This window comes from Psammomys obesus, unplaced genomic scaffold (genome assembly GCF_907164565.1).
Source record: "Psammomys obesus unplaced genomic scaffold, mPsaObe1.curated_primary_1811, whole genome shotgun sequence".
NCBI classification, from domain to species: Eukaryota; Metazoa; Chordata; class Mammalia; order Rodentia; family Muridae; genus Psammomys; species Psammomys obesus.
Window position 1 is genome coordinate 44389744 of NW_026596051.1, and position 16062 is coordinate 44405805.

The window sequence follows — 16062 nt, forward strand, 5'->3', positions numbered from 1 at the left end:
AGATGAACTCACAAATCCTTATATAGTTGGAATTATACACATATAAAATTAATCATAGTAAGTCGTACCCTTTCCACACTGGATGTCTGAATCACATGCAGGCTGTGGGTACTGATCCTGTGAGCTGTCTTTTCCAGAATAACCACTGTGTCAGATACTGCATCTGTCTGTCTATCGCTCATCACTCATATCCTTACACTGATGTTCATCATTACCCATTAAGCTTCCTACTTTACATGTAAAAAACTTTTCACAGATCTTCTACCTTTTACCTAGTATTATGAAAAGTTAATATAAGAACCAGAGACTTGGTTCCTAACCCTACTGGCCTTTAAGCCCTGATATTTTAAATTCAATTCTTAGGTTTATCATGATTAATTATGTAAGTATCCCTATGATGGTTTTTCATACATAATTTTTGGGAGGAAAAGGAGAAGAAAGATATATTATTTGTGTCCCAAACAAGCCAATGTGAGGGAAAAGAAAACAAACAAACAAAACAGTTTGTCTTCTTCCTTTCACTTTCTTATCCTTTGGGGGAAGATGGTAAAGAAATAGCAACAATAGTTTTAACATTACACGCAAAGGAAATGATGACTGAGCAGTGGGTGAGGCAAGGCAGGTGTGACACTGGTACTAGACCTGGAGAAGTGTCATGGTACAGAAAAGGAGATTCCAATTGTCAGAAGACGTGCACTGGAGAGGGTCACTATTACACTCAGTTACAGGCAGCGTTCGTGCTGATGGAGCTGAGCTCTGACCGTACTGAAATGTGTTACAGCAGATTCAGAGGCTTGTTAACGAAGAGATAATTAATTCTTGTCACAAAATTTAAGTGTATTTTTTTTTTTCTGATCAGGATCACGACATGAAATGATTAAGGAGGATGAAAACCTTGCAGACCCAATTTCCTAGATAAAGAATAGAGTTGAAAATTAAGAGATAAGTATTAACACAGTCTGTCAAATACTACAATTGTAAAATGTCATACATTTCAAATTGAAGGGGTGAGAAGCATGAAGAATGGGTTGAGTTATCAAACATCGTTAGATTATAAATTCTTATAAATGTTTGTTGATGCTGATACTTGAAGCCTGTGTCATGTCAAATTATGTATTATAGAACATGTATCATGTGGAAGCAGGGTAGTCTCTAGAGACAGCACTTAATACTGTCTACTTTGTGAATATTGATAAAAATTAACTATTTATAGAATAGGTTAAAAGAAAGTTCTACAGCTTCCTAAAACACTATGCCATAACTGTTTAAAACTGTGTGCAAAGGATGAGTCCCATCTACTCAGGTCCATAGGAAAGCTATGGAGTGTTCATCAAACTAACAGCTGCCAACCTTATATATCTGCCACTGGTGACACAGGTTTCCAAAAATGAGTATGGCATTTCCTCTCCTAATTCTTAGTGAAAAACCCAGGAGAGCAAAAGTCCTTCTTCATTCCATCTGGTATTTTATTAGCATTTTTACATCTAGATGAGAAGACTTTATTAATATAAAAATATCAATAAAAAGTATAGCTCATCCATAGCATAGTATATACAAGGGAAAAGGAAATATTTTGCTATCATATTGCTGCATAGGAATTGCATGTTTCATAAAACCAAAACCCCTAGTGAAGTCTCCTTAAATGAGGTTCCTCAAACAGACAAATTTTTTGAGAGGTAGAGGACACAGAGAGCAAGTAAGATCAGTTTGAGGGTTAAGTACTAAAACCACAGCATGAATTAGAACAGAGTAAATGCTGATGAAGAAAGAAAAGATAACACCTCTGTTGTGGATATAAAGATGGTTTTGTTTTGGTCCCAGGTGTGGAATATGGGACTGATTCAAATGGTCTGCAGCAGCAGACTATTAGCCTCATGCATCTCAGAGAGAGGCTCTTTGCCAGCTGCAGACAGTTTGAATCTGAGCACTGTGTAGAGAGGATAAATGCCACAGCCCAGAGAGTGGAGCGAGGAGAAAGAACAAGGCTGTTCCTGCTTTCTCCTTGCTGCTACTGGATGCTGTTATGAGACAAGAAGATGGAGATCTCCTGAAATGAGGAAGGGACTGGCTCCAAGGAACCCAATGACCCTGACCAGCAGGAAGCAGCTAAGAAAGAACTGTGCCCCCTCTCCCACTAACCCTTTCTCTCTCCTGCCTGATGTTGAGGTGTTGGAACAGACTTGGGTGGAATAGGGAGAAGATATAAGAAACATTAATAAGTGTTTTTTAAATAGTACGCCAACGCCCATCTTTGCTGCAGCTTGAATTCTGAGGCCATGTGTTGGAGAAGATTTGGTCAAGGCTCATGGTGCTCTTGGGATGTGATGGAACCCATGTCAAGCGTTCTGTAAGGGAAGGATGCTGGGTCACTTGCGCATGCCCCTGAAGGGCAGATTGGGACCCTGACTTTGTTTCGTTGCTTCCTCCCTATCAAATGATAAGAAGCCCTCCTTGCGCTTCTCAACCCACCCAAATGTTTTGCCCCAGGACCAAAGGTCAACCACACACACACACACACAGAATCATTTGAGTGGTAAGACAGAAGAACTCTCTTCTCAGATGGTTCATCACAGATATCTGTTACAATGACAGGAACTGAGGAAGAGAAAATCAACAGAGGGCATGGGTCACAGGCATATGGGTCAGAAGTCTGTGAGATGGATCTTTGGGAGGAGTTTGGAAATGTTTGAAGAAGCATAATAGCAATCTAGCTTGGAATAAGCAGAAATTAATAGACTTTCTGGTCTCTACCACAGAAGACTAGACTGCAGATACATGTAGATAATAAAGGTTAGGACTGTGAGCTCAGTACAGAAACGAGGACCCTGTTGACAACTACAATAGACAGTGTTTCATCTTGGCAGAGAACATGTCCATATTTTATCCATGTCTTGAAATTTTGCTCAAGGCCAAGATGATGGACTAATTAGGGATAGAGGAAGCAATGAAGAGACGATTTTAAAGATGGAACAAGATTTTGGCAATACTGTCAATAGATATCTTTTACCCGCAAATATGATGAGGATGAAAATCAAACCCATTTCTTCAAGAAAAAAAAAATCAAAAGAATCTAGAACCTATTAACATATATACTATGCTTTATTTAGTAAAAATTTAACTTTACAGCTATTGTTTATGTTGTATTGTTTTGGAAACTTGAGGCAAAACCAAACTAAACAGAAGATATATTTCCAACTTCTACCAACAACTTTTATTAAGCCACGTAGTATGAGCACCAGTCCAGGTCATGGCAGAGACATTCTGGGTCTAGAATTTAAAGGACCAGGGGCAGGTGGGGTCTGCAGTGGGCACATACAAAGGTATACAAGAAAAATATCATCCCCCAGTGCTAATCAAACACAAAGAATTTATGATATTCTAAATAATACATTAAAAACAGAGAAGATAACAAAAGGAAAATCATAAGGTCAGACACAATACTTAACAATGGACAGAAGAGAAAGTATACATTTGCTAGAAGGACTGTCTAATCAAGAACAGAGACGCAGTGCTGAGAATAGCCGGAGATCGCCACAGGAGAAAAGAAAGGTCACTAGCAATCGATGGCACAGAACACCAGGGAGAGTGAAGCTGAAAGCAGGTCTGCTGAGTTTCCCAGGTGGGGGGTCACAGAGTCACTTGTCAGAGCAGGTCTGTCCAGGGGCACTGCAAGGAGATACTGAGCACTGACACCCAAGCACTAGGGATTCAGTAGTTTGATAAGACATACTGACAATATCATATTGTGTCTCATTAATTTTTAAAGAATTAATGCATGTAGAAAAGCAAATGAGTAAAAATACCAAGATGGAGTGATGAAGGAGTGCATAATAATCCCTTCCATTCTAATGCCGACTTTAATATTCCAAATAATGCACCCTGGGGTAGTCTAACATTGAATTTTAATTTTAGCCTGAGCTTGTGGGTGGCAAGGTTTTCCTTTTGGCAGTTTGACAGCTATACTTGAAAGGGTCCCAAGACCTTAGTAGGTATCAGCTAGACAGATGGTCAAGGTACAGTGAAATTCTGCATCTTAGTTTTTTTTCCTGGAGGTCTTTAAAACCAAACGTTGTCATTAGAATGTTAAGTTTATTCAGCATTTGCCAAGCAGAGTAGTCAAGGTGTTTTAAAAGGTCTCTTTATTCTTCAGTTTCTTTGGGGGAAAAGATGACAAGGTGATTCGTTGATGATAGAAGAAAATCAAGCTGCCAAAAGCAAAATTTATGCTATACCTAAACTTATTGATTTGTGGGCCATAATCTTTTAATATGCATCCTCTGTTCTTACTAAATAAGAGCACACAAGAATAAGATGATGGGAAGGTGACATTTAGGATATTGGTATAAGTCAAACTGTTTGTCCTTATGAACAAAAACATTATTTGATGAGGCAGCAACAGAGACACCTAACACTTTATACTACATTTATATAGCTAATGAAAGAATTAATTATTCTGATGAGCAACATCATAGGAAGTCAACCTCAAGTGGTGATAACATATGTCAAGATGGGCACAGAGATACAACGGAATTCATAATGAGAGGAGGATCTTTAGGAAAACAGCAAATGTTAGTAAAGGCTTGTCACAAAGTGTCTTTCATGTATAAGGAATTTAAGAATCTCTAGCATGAAAGCCACTCACCTAGCTCTTCATTTTCAATGACTTCAAATGTGGCCCAAATATCACCTTTTGTAGGAACAATATTTTTTATTGCTAATATATCATTGGTTAACTCTTCAGCTTCCATCATAGGAGAGATCTGGAAGAGAAGGAATATATTTTCAGTGTCTGACACAGAAGTAGGCAGTGCTAGGACGATAAGGTTCCCTATCTCATGATGCTTCAAGCACAAAGAAAACATCACAATGAGATTTTCTCCACAAAATACACTGTAATGTCAAGGTAAAGAGATACTGTAATATAGACACTTTGGGGAGAACCATTTTGTACCATTAGTAAGCAATTAGGTCACTCGTAAGAGATGCACCTAGGCTCAAATAAAGGGGAAGAAGATAGAAGGGAGGGGATAGGAAGTCCACAAGACCAACAGAGACTAACCAGAGCCCAGGGTATGCTAAGACTGAAGCACCATCCTAGGACCATGCATGGACTAGACAGATATAGGCCCTCTACACAGATGTAGCTGATGCACAGCTTGGGCTCCATGCGGGTTTGTCTCCGACATGGACTCTGTAACCTGCTTTTTGATCACTTCCCCCTGGCAGCGTTGCTTCGCTAGGCCACATGGGAAGAGGATGCAGGCAGTGATACAACTGTACTGGCTTTTGTGGACTGGTGAGGGGGCTCCCCTTTTCAGAGGAGTGGGGGAGGGGAAAAGAGGGAAGAGGGGTGGAGTGGATCCAGGAGGAGAGGAGAGGAGGAGGCTACAATTGGGATGTAAAGTGAATGAATAAATAAATAAAACAAACAAATAAAAACAACAACAAAAAACAATCTAACCCCAAATCCTTACCAGACAAGTCTGATAATTCTCTCACAGCAAAACTTTCCACTTGTCTCTTTCTAATCAAGAGTTTAGAGTTACTTTGTTCAGCCTGAACTCTAAGTAACAGAAAGATGATTAGATAATATCTGTCATGCCAAGAAGCCCCAGGGTTTTGGTGTCTGTGGTGTTCCCTGCCACGCCAAGTGACAGATGGTGGCATACCAACATACAGAGCACATTCAAGCTACTGTTTCCAGATTCAGTTGATTCTGCAGTGCCACTCTGGGGCTCCGACCTACAAGTGTCTCAAAGCCAGTGGCCATTGTCTCAGCATGCCACCTTTTCAGGGACTCTGGGGTTTCTTTTTCGCTTAGAACTTGACAATTTTGATTGCATATTATTAAAACACAAGAGGTTTTTCTTTAGCTAGAATTCACTGATAATGTTAAACAGCATATTAACAATTAGAACATCACAGCTGTAACTTAGGTTTGCATGATTTTAGCCACGGAATAGCCTAACTTAATCCTTTTTTATTTAGAGAAACTTGAAGAACTGCAAGCCTACAAAGGATCCCAGCTGGTAACAGCACGGAGAGCATGAAAACAGGAAGCAGTGGGAACAGCAGGTGAGAGACTCTGTGATGCCTCAAATCTGCATTGCTGTAAATTTTTTAAATTAATTTTATCATGTATTTGCATGTTTCCCCTCTATGTATGTTTGTGCACCACATCCATGCCTGATATCAGCTGAGACAAGAAGAAAGATTCAGATTCCCTAGAACTGGATGTACAGATGGTGTGAGCCACCATGTGGTTTCTGGGAATCAAACTTGGGTCTTAAAGAAGGGCAGCCATTGCTCTTCACTGCTGAGCCATTTCTCCTGACCTGGAAAGATTCTCTTAAAAAAAAAAAAAAAAAGGTATAGCATTGTTCAAAAGAGCTACAAGCAAGTGAGAAATGAAATATGTAAAACAGGTAACAGGCAGTGCCTTGAACTCCACACTCAGGAAAGCATTAACTTGTGGAATGCAAACAGCAGTGCAGTGAATATCTGTTTGGGGTTATGATGATCCAGGTTTGTGCTGGGCCATTAATGTCTTTTAATCATCAGTTTCCCTTTCCTCAAACTTGGTCTATCCCCTTCCTCCAGGGGATGAAAAACATGATGGTTTTTCAGTCTTAAAGCTATATGCACATGGTACTGACTACTGCTGAAGAGTTTGTTACTGCTGTTTGGCTTTTCAAGGTCATCTGAAGTTAGACAGTCTCTTATTTAAATATAGTGAGAAAATATGAAAACTTTGCCAAACTGTAATAATTAGTACAAATTCATTAGAAAGACAAAATCAAAACAAGCTTTAAAAGAATACGTATATGCATATGTAGTCCATAAAATATACTTTAAAATATATAAGTATCTTCTTATATGCATACATACAAAGTTAAATCATGTATTCTGTATCTTCTAGCATCAACACTAGACTTTTGTTGAGTGATTCAATCTGTAACTTGAATCGTAAAACCTTCTCGGATCCTCTAGGACCACAGCCACACAGTCAGAATAACATGTGTGATGTGACGAATTAATAGAAAATGCCTCTCCTAAGATCTGATCACAGAAGCCGTGACTATGTTCCAGCTCCACATCCTCATCAAGGCTAATGGCATACAGTCACAATACATAATAACTGGAACTGCCTAAGCGAACAGTCACAATCTATTTAACATCATGAAGAGTTTAAAACAGCTAATACAGCGAATTTCTTTTACACAGACAAATGTGTACTCCTTACACAGAAAAATCATCTTACCAAGCAAGATTATGAAATAGCACTGCTGCTATACTTAAAGAAGACCAATCATTAAATTCTATAATATGAAAAATATCTATTTGTAACTCACCTCAAAGAAAGAGTTACCTAATAATTAAGTTTAAATGTTGGGGTGTAAGAAACGAGACGGGGTGTTACCACTACTATTAATAATAATAGCTACTTATGAAACAGATGTTTGGAAAATAATTTGCTCTGTGTTTACATAAATTTTAATTAGAAAGTCATTTTTAGGTAAGAAAATGGAGGAGAAAGCGGGCAAATAACTTGCTTCATGTTACAATTTCATGAAAAGGAGAAGCAATATTGGCTCTCAGTTCACTTTCTAGGATCTGTAGAGCAATCTTAACTAATATAAGACGATGTTCTCTTCCAAACAACTAAACTACTAGATTCCTAGAAGATACGTCGAGGGGAAGTCAATATTGCTCTCAGTCACTGTTTGAACTGAGGAGAGCTTAAACTATAAAACAGGCTAGAAAAACATGTCAGCGAAAACCGGCTCTTAGGATTCCAACAGCAGCACTCACCCGAATTATAATACTACAGTCAGGTTCCTTCCTTTCCACATACACTTCAATGAGCAGGTCCCCAGCCTGGGACACCTAGAAAAGGCAGGTGTGAAGACAGCACAGGTAAGTACAACACAAAGAGAGCCCAAAGTTTAGACTCTAAACAAACAGTACTGATAGCAAAAGCAATCCCAGTATGATTGTTTTTTCATGCCACACTCAAGGCCTTAGTGTCTTCAAACACTGATGCAGTGACTCTAGAATGGAAGAAGGCTCCATTGTCAATGAGAGTTTAAGAACCACTGAATACATAAGGCTCTTAATCCATCTGTACATAATCTTGAAAGACAAAATAAGCCTCGTTAAATTTTCATGCAGCTGCCACATTCAAATACTGAAATTGGGAGAGGTAAGTCACATCAGAGCTGAATTAAAGTTATAAACAGGAAGGTAACTTAGCAAGGACAGTAAGAGTAAAATAACAGAATAAGGTAGGCAAACAAGATAAGCATTAGTTTGAATTATTCTTCCTAAAGCATTTAGGAATGCTTATTTGAGCCATTACATGCCAAAGTTTAAGTTAAAAACTATAAAGTAAAAAGAAAACGAACAAGACAGCACAGTACAGAGCAAGAGAATAAAGTGGAGGCTAAAGAATCAGATTATCTGCTTTGATACCCTGCTAGGTGGAGTCTTTCAGAGGCCCTCTGTGGTAGGCTCCTGTCCTGTTTCCTGTTTTCTCCCTCTTTCAATTTCCATCCCATTTCCTTTTCTGAGTAAGGATTGATCATCACACCCATGATCCTCCTTCTTGCTTAGCTTCTTTAGGTGTACAGATTTTAGTATGTTTATCCTATATTATATGTCTAATATCCACTTATAAGTGAGTATATACCATATGTGTCTTGCTGCTTCTGGGATTCCTCATCAGGATGATCTTTTCTAGTTCCCACCATCTGCCTGAAAATTTTGTGATTTCTTTGTTTATATTTCTGAGTAGTATTCCACTGTGTAAATGTACCACAATTTCTGTATCCATTCCTCCACTGAGGGACATCTGGGTTGTTTCCAGACTCTGGCTATTACAAATAAAGCTGCTATGAACATAAATGAACAAATGCCCTTGTTGTGTACTTGAGCATATTTTGGATATATGCCTAGGAGTGGTATAGCTGGTTCTTGAGGTAGCACTATTTCCAATTGTTTGAGAAGATGCCAGATTGATTTCCAAAGTGGTTGTACAAGTTTATATTCCCACCAATAATGGAGGGGGGTTCCCCTTTCTCCACATCCTCTCCAGCATATATTGTCATTTGAGTTTTTGATTTTAGGTATTCTGATGTAAGGTGAAATCTCAGGGTCATTTTGATTTGCATTTCCCTGATGACTAAGGACGTTGCGCATTTCTTTAAGTGTTTCTCTGCCACTCAATATTCCTCTACAGAAAATTCTGTTTGGCTCTGTACCCCATTTTTAATTGGATTATTTGATTTGTTGCTTTTTAACTTCTTTAGTTCTTTATATATTCTGAATATTAGCCCTATGTATGTATGTATGTATTTATGTATGTATGTATGTATGTATGTATGTATGTATCTATCTATCTATCTATCTATCTATCTATCTATCTATCTATCTATCTATTTTAGACATCTACTCTACTTAAAACATCTATCGACCACTAATATTTTAAAATATTTTGCGATATAATCACTCTCAAGTTAAATTTCCCCTATTTAAAAATTTAATGAGTAAATCTAATGAGAAATATTTAAAATGTACTTTCAAGAAGTACTTATTTTGTCACTATACACACAGAAAAGCTTATTTCTAATGCTTTTTTCTCAGTTTTGATTCTATATACAATTTCTAAGGAGAAAGATAAAGCCGGCTTTTTTGCTTTTCACTGTTTGTATAAACATCACATCAAGAACAAAACATTTCAACAATCATAAAAGGCAAATGTGCAGAACACACAGGGTGAGCCAAGCAATAAAGTAAGCTAAGGAATTAAAACAGCGTAAAGTAACATTGCAAAACAGAGCTTTAAACAGACTGAAGCAAGATTCAAGCAGAAAGAACTAAAGTTCCTACATTACTCTTACTGCCTTTCTCAATTATTATATAACATGTAATTGTCTTACATGTGAGTCTAGTGTCCTAGACTCAATTCCTTGTTGTAAAATATAAGCCGGTACTCAGCCCATAATGACAGATTAGACTGCCAAAGATTCCTCTCAGGCTCACAATCATTCATTTCAGGACTGAATAACATCCATATCAACTGAGAATTATAAGCACTGATAATAAGCCAGATTATTTTTAGTTTAGTTAAAGTTAACTCCTCTGAAAGCTGCATTAATTACTTTTGGTCAAAATGGAGGGACTCATTTGTTAAGTAATTAATATCACAGTATTAGTCTGAGGAGAATCTAAGCATGCGTTCATCTGCTTCGTGTAGAAGGAGAGCTGTAATGATTCCCTTAATTGGAAGCAGACATTTCAGGACTGAAGCAAACTTTGGGTCTCACTAATAAGCAGGAATTTGCCTCATTATCTGAGTGTAATTTTGAACGGAGTACATTTGACCCATTTCTATTATTTACAGTGAAGCCCGGAATCCATTATCATTCCTGGTTTCCAGAAGATGATTAATGATCAACCTTAAGTTGTTCCAGTAAATTCATCAAACAAAGTAATAAACCCTGGAGAGGCATGGTGCATCCTAAACAGAGAAAGCCAGTGTAATGTTCCCAGGAAAGCAAGGTGGGATTTAGAAAAACAGACTGTAGATAAAAGTTAGTAGAAATGGTCTCATTACACTCACTGGAGAGCATGCAGAGTGGAAGCATTCAAGAAATCATTTATAATTCTCTATGGATAAGGGATAAAATCATTATGCTATGTGATTTTGCAATTTATTATGGTATTTCTTTGGCTTTAAATGCTTCCTTTGAAAACCACTGGCATAGCCAATAGTGTTTTGTTTTCAATAAATATTAACCATTGGTTACTTAATATTAACATGTTATATTAACATGTTCTGCACGTATGCATCAAGTTTCCGTTGCCCCATTCCTTCATCAGTCTCTTTTACTTTGCTCTGAATAGAGATCTGAACACACATAACACATGTATCCACAGAGGTTTTGTTTTTAGGTCCTTAGAGACTAACTCTTACTACTCACTTGGGTGTCCTTCCACTTGGTTATAAAGCTATTTTCTATGTCCATTTGTCTGACTTGGTCTTCTTTAACCTGTTTAAAATATAATTTGGAATATTCTAATAATGTAGTGCACACAGAGCAAGGATGCTCTTTCTCACCTCAATCCTCAGAAATGTAAATAACAACAAACTGCAAATAGACCAGGATGGCTACAGTTAGCATCATCTTGATCACAGGAGCCCCCAAGGAGGGCAGCAAGAAGCCAGCTGGACAGAGCCTAGTAGGGCTCAGAATATGCTTTGATGATATCCCTTCAGATTGCAGAGTTTACTCACAGAAAACCATCGAGCTTTACAAGCACAAGTTCCCATGGACAAAAGTGCTTGCAGGTGAGAAACAAGACAGGTCACTCAAACCCAAATATTCCCTAAAGGGCTTATTAAACGTTTAATAAAAATGTAAGTTCAACCAAACCATGAAGGTAACCATTTAGCTATGTTAACATAATAAAGAGAGCATGTAAAGCCACATTTACTTTTGTTTATCTCAGCATCAGATCATTTCAAAGAAGCTACTGTTGATCAAAAACAAAACAAAAAAACAAACAAACCCAGAAATACAGGAAGAAATGAGGAAGAGACCAAAGAGCAATGAAAAGGCAGTTCTGGTATGGACTCTCCTAGAAATTAAATTACAAACTGTTATGTTGATTAAATCATTTATTTTCCTGTACTAAGGAATCCTGTGATTAATTATAACGAGAATAAAAAAAAATCTCAAGATTATTAAACTGCAATACCAACTCATTTGGTTTCACACATCTGTACCCACAGAACCCAAGTAACTATCACCTAAGCGAGCTTTGAATGGCCTAGACCAAAGAGGTGGTGTGAAAGTCGTTTACATAATGGAAGGGACTTTTTTTCCCAGAACCACCAAAGCCTAGCCTTATTTTATTTTCTTTAAACTATAAAAACATTGGTATTCTAATAGTATACTAATAAAACATACTCACTTCAGAGAACTGCAAACTGAAAAATAGACACAAATAAGGACTTAGTAAAAGCCATAAGACAATGCTTCATAATTCTCCTCCAATTCAAGCACAGTAAAAAAAAAAAAAACCTCAAGAGTAAATTCAATTGCAGCATTTAACAGGCTTTTGTTGATCGGTGATTTTGTTAAATTCATAAATTCACACCTCTTGGTAGACATACTGAATGCATATACACAGTGAGGAGAAAACACACACAATCCTGTAAATAGCAGGCTGTCCAACAGACAACAGATGGTGAAAATATTTAAAAGCTGCTGCTTCATTTAAATAAATGGTTACTCTTTTAAAAGGCAATTATATCTAAAAACTTCAAATTTAACTATCTTTTAAAGTCCCTATTTTTAAATATCCACATGGACCTGAGTAACATTCTGAAATAATCACTGCATTTTGCAAGGTGCAAGGCTTATTAGTCACTGAAACAAATAGAGGACATAAAATTCTTACCTCAAATATTTCCACATAATTATTGATTAGATCTTCAATTACATTGACTTCTTCACTAGTCTGTCCCTTAGTTTGAAATAAGCAGGATGAAAAGACCAACGCCAAGTTATGGGCATTCATCTGATTGATTTCTGAGCATTTCTGAACCCTGTTAAGGGAAAGTATTTCTCATTATGACATACTTGTATTCAAGAATTTCATAGAAATATAAATTAAAATACTGTTATAATTTTAAACATATACACAGAGTATGAAGCTCTCCAAAACAAAATTTAAGTAGAGATTTAAAGAAGTGGAGACTTATAGTGTAGTTAAGAACAGAAGAAAAGTTACTGTTGAAAGAAGCAATGCCTGACACTCAGAGACTGAGAATATGCAAACAGTGGCAGCCAGTGAACAACCTATGCCCAGTGCAGAAGTCCTGGCTTGAAACAGTGCATGTGGCTACACCACACATGGAAGAGGGAGGGCAGTAAGTCAAGAGGGTACAGTCCTTACAGAGCTCGTCTGACCACTCATGAGGGATTTCAGGTGACACGCAAGGCTACACTTTCGACAAAGTGCGCCCTCTACAATGCACACACTCCTTCACCAAAGCCAATGGCGGTTTCCTAGTTGCTTATCTGTCACTAGCCAGCCAGTCTCATCAGGGCGGCTGCTATACTAAGCCAGACTTGATGAGACAACTACTTTCCCTTTGACAAATCAAAGTTCAGCGGTTGTACAGGACGTAAGTCCTTTCATAACAGGTTTTAATCAAGTGGGATATCAGTACATCTCAAAAAAGCAAATGTATAATTAAAAAATGAAGTCATACTTAGCTTAGTTAAGAATACCTGTATTTTATCATTTATTAATGTGTTTTATTTCATTTTGTGGGTGTTTTGCCTACAAGTGTGTATGTACACCATTGTGTGTGTGTAATGTCCAGGTAGAACAGAAGAGGAACTGAATCTCCAGGAAATGGAGCTACGGATTATGTTTTGATGCCATATCGTATGCTGACAATGGAATGAACCTCAGCGCTCTGTATGATCATAAGTGATCCTCCCTGCTGAGCTACTCTTCAACCCCAGGAATGCCTTCATAAAATGAACAGATATTGACAAGTAACTAATTCTCCTTATCAATAAGCTATCGCCTTTGGGCACTGTAAAGAGCACCTGACATATTCACCCATACGAGTTAAACGTGCTTCAAAACAAGGCATCCCCATGAGGAGGCTGGGTACAGGTACAAAAATGTCCATAGAGAAGTTTGAATACAAGTTCACATGCCTGTTTACGATCTCTGTTGAGATCTCGTTGAGTTTCACTAATTGAATATAGAGCTGTTGCTTGACTCGACTTAATTATAGTGGAAACACACACATACACACACACCCCAAGAGACAACAAACTTTTCCTGAGTATAGACTCTTAAAGATGCTTTGCAACAGGGAGTAAGCATGATAGTAAAATATTTGACAATGTCATAGTAGAGAGCAAAGTTGCAAAGCAGAGGTTAGATAAAGAAACTGCAATCACTGTACACAGTTTATGAGAAAGCAACAACGCAAGCCCTCCTCCAAACCACTGCTGCACTCGTAGCTCACTAGACTGTAAACATCTACAGAAATTATCTGTGTGTCCGCCTGTTACTCGGATCTCAGCCAGAGACTCTTGCTTTCATCATACCATCGTGCACAATGAGTACAAGCTGAGTGGAATTAAGTGGCTGTTACCGACGGCAGAAATGAGTCGTCATCCAGGTGAGGTAGTGAATTAAAAGCTGTATTACTCTAATGGCCTCCACGGTGACTCACACTTTTGATGGCATTACCCAATTCCTGAATTTCTTGAGACTGACTGAGTAAAACCATCCCTCCATGGACCTCCTTAGCTCTCAATACTTTTAGTTTCTCTGAGAGCCTCCATTTCCAGAAAACAAACGAACAAACAAACAAACAAACAAACAAAAAAACAACAAAAAATGTACACTGCAGAATTTTTTTCTTTTTGCTATCCAGATATTGCTATTCCCCAGTATTTCATAAGGAGAGTTCCGATAGTCTTACTCTGACCTTCTCATCAGAGTCCAAGGAAGTGTTTGCTAATTAGGTTCGCCTATCTCTTCTCAAGTGTTTCCTTTGCAAGAGCTACAATGCTAAGCCAGATGTAGTCATTTCTCATAATCCAAATGCCCACACATGACTACAAAGGCTTTCACAACCTCTTGCCAGGCAGCTATAAATGTTCTCATCACCCGGTACTCATACGTCTCAGGAGACAACTCCACCCATGGACTGGGTTTTTCTTCAGTCTCTTGCTTCCTTGCTCCTTTAGACAAGCTCCCTCGTGATGTTCCTGAACTCCTGGGCTCAAGCAATTCTTTACAACTTCCTGAGCAGCTGTGACCACCTTGTATACATCTTTGCTAGAAATCCAGTTCATAAGTCTCTTTCCCGGAACTGCAGACTTTCCTCGGACCTCAGCACATATTGACTCCTTCATTTTATAATTCTAAAATTTTATATTAATTTTTCCTAGAATACCACATATGTATCTGTATGAAGCAATGTGAATACATGTTTTATCGGATGGGGCTATACCCCACCATGGAGTCATGCTTAACATTTACAATCCTGACCACCAAAGAGAACAAATTCCAAAGACAAAACAAAAACAAAAATGAAGGTAGACAAAATGCTAAACCAAAAAAAAAAAAAAAACCAAAAAAACATTTTTATAGTAATAATTATTGTGTTTGGCTGCCAGAGACGTACATTGTGGAATATTTCTAAGTCATTTTTAAATCAGCTACTTTTATTTTAAAAAAATCTATACCATAAGTTTATAAAATTCACAAATTAAAACACTGTATCCTGAGACATCTCCCTGCTACAGAACAAGGGTCTTCAGAATTCAGTCACTTGATCTCTCCTCTATGGTTCTATGCATCACGCTATAAAATTTCCTATTTAAACATCTGTCCCCATATATTATAGGAAAAAAAAACAAGCCTGTGTAATAGTAGCTATATTTATAGTGTATAATAAGAAAATCATTCCTTTTCCAATTTCATACTCAAAAGATTTCAGTCTCTTGATTATTAACTGAATGCGGTGTGCTGCTGCATGCCAAGTATTTCCTATTTATTTAAAAACACCCCTAACATATTCAACTGTTAAGTATACTTAATTACAAAAGTGTAGGGTAAAGCAACAGCTCTTAAGATGTGAAGGGTTTACAGTGAGACATGGGAGGTCACCTACACAACTTTAAATTTAAAAATAATGCCATTATTTGCAGTTTAAACATGCCCAGAAATTTCAGGAGTCCACCCACCTGTAAAGATGTTCAATTATAGCTGCCAGTGTGACTCTGTTGACCACCGGAAGAGTGCGTATAAATGCTCTGTATTTTTCAGTTCTTCCCTTTTCATCTTGTATATCTAGGGAGAGAATTCTTTGCATTTAAACTAATCATTCATACTGTAAATTTATCTTTCAATATTATTCAATAGTTATATGTATATAAGTGATATAGTCAAGTTTCAAGAGGAAACTACTCAAACTTTTAACACAATTGACTGTTATTCTGAAAAATCAAACCTGTT

At 37.6% G+C, this 16062-nt stretch overlaps 1 protein-coding gene across 1 annotated transcript in view; it reads right to left on the minus strand.

Annotated features, from left to right (window-relative positions):
* The window catches only part of Arap2 (ArfGAP with RhoGAP domain, ankyrin repeat and PH domain 2), a 155829-nt gene that overhangs the window by 21099 nt on the left and 118668 nt on the right, over positions 1-16062 (minus strand). Inside the window, exons 22-26 of the mRNA XM_055623805.1 lie at positions 15792-15897; positions 12466-12613; positions 10983-11051; positions 7813-7887; positions 4643-4760 (exon numbers count right to left, since the gene is read on the minus strand). Of these exons, the coding sequence (XP_055479780.1) occupies positions 4643-4760; positions 7813-7887; positions 10983-11051; positions 12466-12613; positions 15792-15897 (516 nt within the window). The remainder of the gene's footprint in view (positions 1-4642; positions 4761-7812; positions 7888-10982; positions 11052-12465; positions 12614-15791; positions 15898-16062) is intronic.